This window comes from Raphanus sativus, unplaced genomic scaffold (assembly GCF_000801105.2).
Source record: "Raphanus sativus cultivar WK10039 unplaced genomic scaffold, ASM80110v3 Scaffold3630, whole genome shotgun sequence".
NCBI lineage: Eukaryota > Viridiplantae > Streptophyta > Magnoliopsida > Brassicales > Brassicaceae > Raphanus > Raphanus sativus.
In genome coordinates this window covers 3,039-10,190 of record NW_026618935.1, presented here as the reverse complement: position 1 = coordinate 10,190, position 7,152 = coordinate 3,039, and the positions used below count along the sequence as shown (strand labels likewise).

Sequence of the window (7,152 nt, the reverse complement as noted above, 5' to 3'; positions counted from 1 at the left end):
ATATAGTATTTGTGAATTTGTTGCTTTTTGTTTTCAATGATAAAAGAAAGCTAATTAATTGCAGTAATTTAGAAGATAAAATTAAAACCATATTGGAAGCCATATGTAGTATAGGTAGTAACAATCATCATAAGTTTGAGTTCTCGGCCAGGCATGGACTAGAGTGGTGGCAGCTGGAAGTTACTTGGTTTCTCATTGTGTTTGGTTTGGCCACGAACGTTAAGTTACATAGTGAAGCTCAAAAGAAGAACACTAGCATTGTAAGAATTTGCTAAATCAATCTTTTATCTACAAACATTGAAATCGAAATAAACAGATTGTTGGGAAGTATAAATTCTACGATGATTATAAGAATAATCTCAAAAGAACAATGTAAAAGTAAAAGTAAAAAAACTAGATATAATGGAAGAGACTACTGATTGCTACTGCTTCATCTTCTTTCACCTACTATGAATAAGACAGTTATATATAACCTACAAATCGCAGAGTTCTCCTCATCTCGTTTGTTGATCTGACCCGGGTGCTGAGGAGACGCTAGGTCCCGCACCGTTTTCTGGCGGTGGAGACACTCCCCACTTCCCTCCTGGTCCTGGTGGTTCCATCACATGAACCCCTCCATCGGTAAGCCCAACTGCAAATTGGTTTGGCTCAGAGGGATGTGCTGCGATTGTGGCTGGATATATTCTCAAGCTGTTCAACAGAGAGTGAGATTGATGTTAATTGTCGGAAGTTACGATGTTGTGTTGGTCAATGTCATAATCAAGAGGATTCTTTTACCTCGGGTTTGAAGGCAAATATGAACTGGGACCAATGCGGCACTTAAGTTGCAATGTAGTTGCCGTCAAGATACTCACGCTTCCATCATCAAAGGCTGCGTAGATGGACTGGCTATCACATGAGTATACAGCATCTGTCACTGAACCACTTGACTCCGTTGGTATCCACTGAAGTTAAGTTAAGAGAGAAATAATATCAACAGATCAACTCTTGAAACAACAGTTAAAAATGGAACAACAATGTAAGCAACGAACCTGCTTCACGTTCTCTAAGTTAGGAGCCTCATATATGGCTAACTGGCTGGCATGGACAACAAGGACATGTGTCTGATCTTGATGGAACTGAACTCGTGTATGAGAGATTGGATTTGGCGAATGCCCGCTGGGAATTTGTATTTGTTTGCTAGCTTGCTTATCCCATCCATCCATGCTCCATACACAGAGCTAAAACAACAGATCATAAAACCAATCTCACTCAAAATCTTTATCTGAACATAAAACAAAAGTAATGTAGCCATAATACCTGAGAATCAGCACCAGATGAAACCAGTATATTCAGAACGTTTGAGAATGCTAAACCAGTCACTCTCTTCTGGTGACCTTTCAATTTACTTTTAACCTCATCCACTCTAACATTGTAGATTTGAATAGAGGAATCATCCATTCCAATAGCAATAATGTTATTGTCTTGAGGATGGAAGGCGAGGGAAGTCGCTGCTGGAGGAGGCGCCATGAATGTAGTCATCGTCTGGAGTTATAAAACAAATATAAGTGAGAAAATTCGAAAGCTTGCGAGAGACGTAAACTCAGAAACGGAGAGAGGGGAAACCTTAAAAGTCATCATGTTGAACAAGGAGATTTTTCCTCCAGAGGCTGACATGACATAAGAATCATTCTTTGAGAGGGCAAAGCATGGAACTACGTCTTCTTTGTTGTTTCCCTCACGTGTGTCGTTTGTCATTACTACTCCACTAGGTGGCTGCCAAAGCTGTGGTGGCACATTGCTGTTTGCCTATAAGCAGAGATACACAATGGTGAGTGTCAAAAGTCTTACCACTAGATGATGTATCTATCACAAGGGATATGATGTACCTTTCCAGAAAGATTCCGCTCATTCTTCTGCCACTTCCAGAGTTTGTGTAGAGCATTCTCTGCTAATGCCAATACGGCAGCTCCAGAATTTGTGTATATTAACTTAACAATCTGTAATCAAGAAAACAAGATGACATCAGACAAAGATTATAGAAGTAGAGTGCAAGGAATGTGATGGCAACGTGTTTGAGATAAGATTGGTTACATACTCTTGCTGGTAGCAGGGTGTCAGGAAGCCTCAGAGTACGAAGGTGTGAACGTTCACTGATCTCTGCAAGCTTCCAGACCTTTGATTTCTCTGCGTCCTCATGGATTCGTGGTTTAACATCTGACAGACTTCGAGTATCGCCATTCTAAAACCAAAAGATTGTGATATAGTTTAGTAACAATTAAGACTTTGATCTCTGCCAACTTCACTAGAGAAACAAAGTGGGGACATTTAACAGGTTGGATTACCATTGCAGTAACAGCAGCAGCCCCTGGACCACTTCTTTCAGCCATTGATAGACTCATTCCAGTGCTTGAACTTGGAGTCCCAAATGTTCCAACAGTAGGACCCTATGAACCAAAATCATATGCATTCAATTTATTTTCTGAGAATATATAAAAGATATGATGATAATAAGTTTCCTACCTTTGGAACAGATCCAGGAGGAGCTCTAGAGCTTTCAAGACCACGGTTTGCCATGGAGTGCAAAATCCTCAAACCTTCAGCATTCGCTAGTATCTTAATTCCATTCTCAGTAGTTGAGACAGCCAGCAGAGTTCCTTCTTTATTGATTCTTAAGCAAGGGGAAGACTGAAAAAAATATTAATTAAGTTACAAATACACCAATAACAACTAAATATCAAAAAAGACCATTACCGGTAATCCCCCGTCTGCATTTGTTGTAGTCAAGAGCTCAACACTATCCATATCCCAAAATTTGATGTGGAACTCATCACCAGCTACCAAAAACTTATTCTTCAAGGTATCGAACTGAACAACCCCAACAGACCGTTTCCCTAATCCCAGGTAAGTCCGTTTCACAGCTCCTTCACTTTCATTCCATTCAACGATGAATGATTCACCCTCCTTACTAGTACCACAAGAGAATAATCTACAGCAAAGGAGAAGAGAAAAAGAGACATGAGTAAAAAGGATGGATTAGTTTAGCATAACAGGAATAGCAGAGATTCATTTACCTAGTTCCGTCTGAAGAGTAGGCCATTGCCGTGCAAGATCGACCAGGGGCATCATAGTCCACTCTAGAACCCATGTTGTCATATAACCAAGCCTTTATCCTTCCATCAACAGCAGTTGAGAATATGAACTGACAAAAAAAATAAAAGTCTTCATCATAACAATCCTAAGGGCCAAAGAGGAGTAAAAGTGATGCATGCACACAGACTCAAAAATGTATTTCAAGAAGCATAAGCTTCCATATCGCTACACAGAGTTTCAAGCGTAAACATTGAAAACAGAATGGGAGAAAGGATGATTTCATCTTATGGAGTGCTCTAGAATAAAGAGAAAGAGACACACTATAAGCATATTTACACTACCTGAATATTCTCTTTCTGGTGTGGACACACGGAATAAACAGGCGCCTCATGCCCTTCGAATGTGTGCAATTTATTTCCAGTAACAGCGCTCCAGACCTGTATAACAAGTACTTATATATAAGCATATAATGCTCCCATATATCCAACTCTGAAAACACCATTCCAAGATTCAAACCTTGATTGTCTTGTCTTCTCCACAAGTCACAACACACAATTCCTGGTTTGGTTGGGAGAAAGCGAGATCGTTGACATTACCAGCATGAGCATCAATCTACAACGGTAAACAAAAAAAAAACGAACATCAAAGATCTAAGAATGCTGTTCAGAGATAAAAGTAAATAAGGATCCCAGTGAAAAAGACAGTATTAGTAGAATCCTATAGGACAAGAACAAATATGTAATCCAAGGAACCACACATTCTTCCAGTGAACAATGATATACATATAAAAATAAATATCACCAAAGAAGAGAATGATAACTGACTAGGAAAAGATACAGAAGTTTATAAAGTCGTGAGTAAGGAGACAAACCTCTAGATGATTCCGCAAATCATCGCCACCATGATATGAATAGATATGTACAATATGCTTAGAATATGCGACACCTGAAATAGGAAGTAGACATTAGGAGGCGTTAGATATACCATCAAAATTTATACGATAACCAGCCAAAAACCGATAAGGGATAAAACAATTGACTCTACAATACGACCACAAGATCATAGAGTGGCTTACCCAGAAGACCTCCATCAGGACTCCAGATGACTCGGTTTACTGCTGCAGTATACTCGCTAGCAAGTGAAGCCTAATGGAAAAGAAAGAAACCAAACAACAAGTCAGCAAAAGGAAAAGATGTCCGTGATGTCCATGATAACTAGTTGTTAACCTTGATCTGTTCCTTACAAATACACCAAGTTTTGTTCTTAAAAAAAATCCCATTCGGTTTATCTTCTAACTGTTACAATATATTAGTAAAAGATGAACCATACCTGAAGATTCCCAGTGCAGGTAGCTAGATCCCAAACTTTAAAGCTTCTAGAAACAAGCTTTTCCCTGCTACCCACCTCCCATATTGCAATATCACCAAGATTGGTGCCAACTATGAAACCAATGCAAATCCACCATTAGAAGCAAGACAAAAATCAACATATTGTACTGAAAAAGATATACATACATGCTGTCAGATTATAAAACCAGCATAACTCATAGAAGTGATGCATGCATTGGTTTGGAGAAAACTAACCAAGAAGCATAGTTTGTTGTACTGGATGAAAATCCATGCTCTTAATGGTAGAACCCTGACTCAAAACCCTGCTAACAGTTTTGGGCAAGTCATCAGTAGAATAAGTTGCATAAGCATGGCTTTGCCCTGGATATGTGGCTGGCATGACATTGACTGGAAGATTATTAACCTGAAAAAATGTTTCAAAAAAAAAAACTGTGAACTTCTAAGATATTAGGGATGAGAACTTAAGCTAAAAATAACGAGTAAGCAGTCGTTATTACCCCGTCTGATATACCAAAGGCTCTGGGTCTCTTCAATACACTTTCAGAATCTGCTGTCTGATAATCCATTGATAGACTATTAGTTGGAGGAGTCCTTGGGCGCTTTAGCATAGACACTGTAAGGAGGAGATCATGAATACAGATTATGATATGAGGTATCTAATTGTCAAAAAAATATTATACACAGAGATCTCCACATTCTGAACTACATAAAATGGCGATAATGAAGAAATTTAAGATGTAAGATGACATATAAAGGGTTTATCTAATTTATAAATTAAATATTTTGCTTCTCTATCTATTATCCATAAACAAGAATACTGTGAAAATAAACAAAACGGAACATATGAACGTATTTCAGTATATATCATATCATTTTTTGATGCAGTTCATGCAGTCTAAGAAGCACGTTGACATGTCCAACATAACTAATACTGTGGAAATATATCTCCAACATTGATAGATTAGAAGAAAAAATTAGTTAAGAAAGCATTACCAGCACTGTTGGGGGCACCTAGGCCAATAGGCCCAGCAGAAACAGTAGGATGCGAGACAGATGGATTAGGCATCCATCCTGCAAGAGACGTTGTAAGAGGAGCTGGTGTAGGCTGAAATGGACCATGAGCACCTAGTGGTGGGAAGCCTCCAACTTTAGGGACTGAACCACCCATCAAATGATTAGTTGCAGGGGACTGAACATGAGAACCATTAGGGTGCCCACAAGAATGATCAACAAATAGTGTTTTTATATCCGGGTTAGGCCTTGGATTCTTGCAAAGCTGATGCTGCCAGTTCAAACTTTGATTGATTAAGGTTCTCAATCTAGAATTCTTCATAGTTGGAAACTGAAGTTTGTCCCGGAAGAGAGGATTTGCCTCAATCAGTTTCTTAAGTTCCCCAAGCATAATACCTCTTGCAGACTTAGTATCCCCATACTTTGAAAGCTGCTCATTTTCCCTTTAAACAGTAAACACACATTTTTATTAAATATTAGTTACACATTAGACAAACATAATACAAAAGCTTTAAGAATTATTTTTTAAGTGAAAACCTGAAGTTAGTTAAGGTTAAAAGCATGGTAATCTCCTTGAAAAGCTCTTCGTTGAATGTGGAGAACACTTTTAACTCCTTAGCAAGGATTTCAACTGCCTTGGCATGATCCTTCCTGCCAAAAAACAAAACAAAAATAAATGAATTATTGGATCCTTATCTACCTTTCTAAGTCAATGAATCAAGAACACTTTACTTGTCAAGTGCTTCAAGGTACTTCTGCTTACGAATCTCGAAAAAGATCTTCATAGAGTATCTATTATCATCAACTTTAGTGAAACCAGAGAGGTACTTCTCCACATCGTCCCATTCACCTGCGGTTATACTGTCTTCAAAGTACCTCATGTTGAAGAAAAAGCCAGACTCCTTCTCTAACCTAATAGAGAAACAGAACCACGCAAACAGAACCACACCAAATCTATTTTAGACAAAAAAAAAGTTCAAAGCTTTAAACACTAATACTCCAGACAAACACTACACTGATTCCGACAAGCAAACAATTTCAAAAAAAAAGTTAAAAAGTTTGAGCCTTTCAGGGTGTTTGTCTTTGACCTGTGAACAGTGTCTTTGAACTTCTCTTCGTCGAGAAACTGGAGTATCAGGAAGACGAGTTCTCTGCTGAGAGACGACATGGCCTCTCTCTCTCGATCTCAATGCTACAATGAGAATTTAGGGTTTTTTAAAAACAGATCTGAAACAGAGACAAAATCGATGGAATTGAGAAGGAGAATCCCCAGGAGGTGCGTACGTGCGAGAGAACAAACGGGGAGGCTCCCGAGAACAAAAAGTAAAGTTTTCTTTTTTAAAAGTAAATACCTGTTGAATTGACTTTGAACAAGGAGAGAGAGAGAGACTTTGAGAGCAGAGAGAGATGAGAGCAGAGAGGTGGGGCTATTTATGCCGATGCTGTCTCGTTTTCGGAGTTTCCTTTTTTTTCTTGGATTTATTGCTTTTTCATTTTATTTTATACTCATTTTGTGTGGTCTTTATCTTACAAGTGTCATTATCCATTTTTAATTCTTTTGATAAAATCTGAAGTATTATTCTGTAATGTTTTTTTTTTTGTAACTTAATTATTCTGTAATGTTTAATACATCGTTTGAATCTTTTGTGGTGGTTGGGTGTCTATGTTAATAATAAAAACGTGTATTTTGTTAGATGAGAAACTAAAAAGGAAATTAATA

General features: G+C 38.1%; 1 protein-coding gene across 3 annotated transcripts; it reads right to left on the bottom strand.

Annotated features, from left to right (window-relative positions):
- Positions 1 to 232: 232 nt before the first annotated feature.
- LOC108812843 (topless-related protein 4) lies at positions 233 to 6,877 on the bottom strand. Of its 3 annotated transcripts, none has more exons than XM_018585216.2 (23): positions 6,785 to 6,877; positions 6,521 to 6,624; positions 6,165 to 6,344; positions 5,970 to 6,083; positions 5,415 to 5,875; positions 4,919 to 5,034; positions 4,656 to 4,824; positions 4,402 to 4,511; positions 4,148 to 4,217; positions 3,944 to 4,017; positions 3,589 to 3,684; positions 3,414 to 3,509; positions 3,054 to 3,181; positions 2,734 to 2,968; positions 2,503 to 2,667; positions 2,325 to 2,426; positions 2,078 to 2,221; positions 1,869 to 1,979; positions 1,606 to 1,788; positions 1,300 to 1,524; positions 1,032 to 1,220; positions 778 to 944; positions 233 to 690 (listed from the first exon to the last, which is right to left on the bottom strand). In XM_018585216.2, exons 2-23 carry the CDS (start codon positions 6,598 to 6,600, stop codon positions 495 to 497), a joined length of 3,411 nt encoding a protein of 1,136 aa, XP_018440718.2. In that variant the 5' UTR covers positions 6,601 to 6,624; positions 6,785 to 6,877; the 3' UTR covers positions 233 to 494. The 3 variants fall into 3 exon arrangements, with proteins under 3 accessions (XP_018440718.2, XP_056857424.1, XP_018440719.2); XM_057001444.1 differs by having other exon boundaries at positions 6,521 to 6,659; positions 6,785 to 6,802; XM_018585217.2 differs by lacking the exon at positions 6,785 to 6,877 and adding an exon at positions 6,717 to 6,735.
- Positions 6,878 to 7,152: the final 275 nt, after the last annotated feature.

What these genes read in the sequence shown, in the direction of transcription:
- LOC108812843 (XM_018585216.2), bottom strand. Translation starts at nt 6,600, where the DNA reads ATGTCGTCTCTCAGCAGAGAACTCGTCTTCCTGATACTCCAGTTTCTC. An exon ending in TTCAAAGACACTGTTCACAG is followed by an intron (nt 6,345 to 6,520) that starts GTCAAAGACAAA and finishes TTTCTCTATTAG; the next exon opens with GTTAGAGAAGGAGTCTGGCT. An exon ending in TCAACATGATGACTTTTAAG is followed by an intron (nt 1,525 to 1,605) that starts GTTTCCCCTCTC and finishes TTATAACTCCAG; the next exon opens with ACGATGACTACATTCATGGC.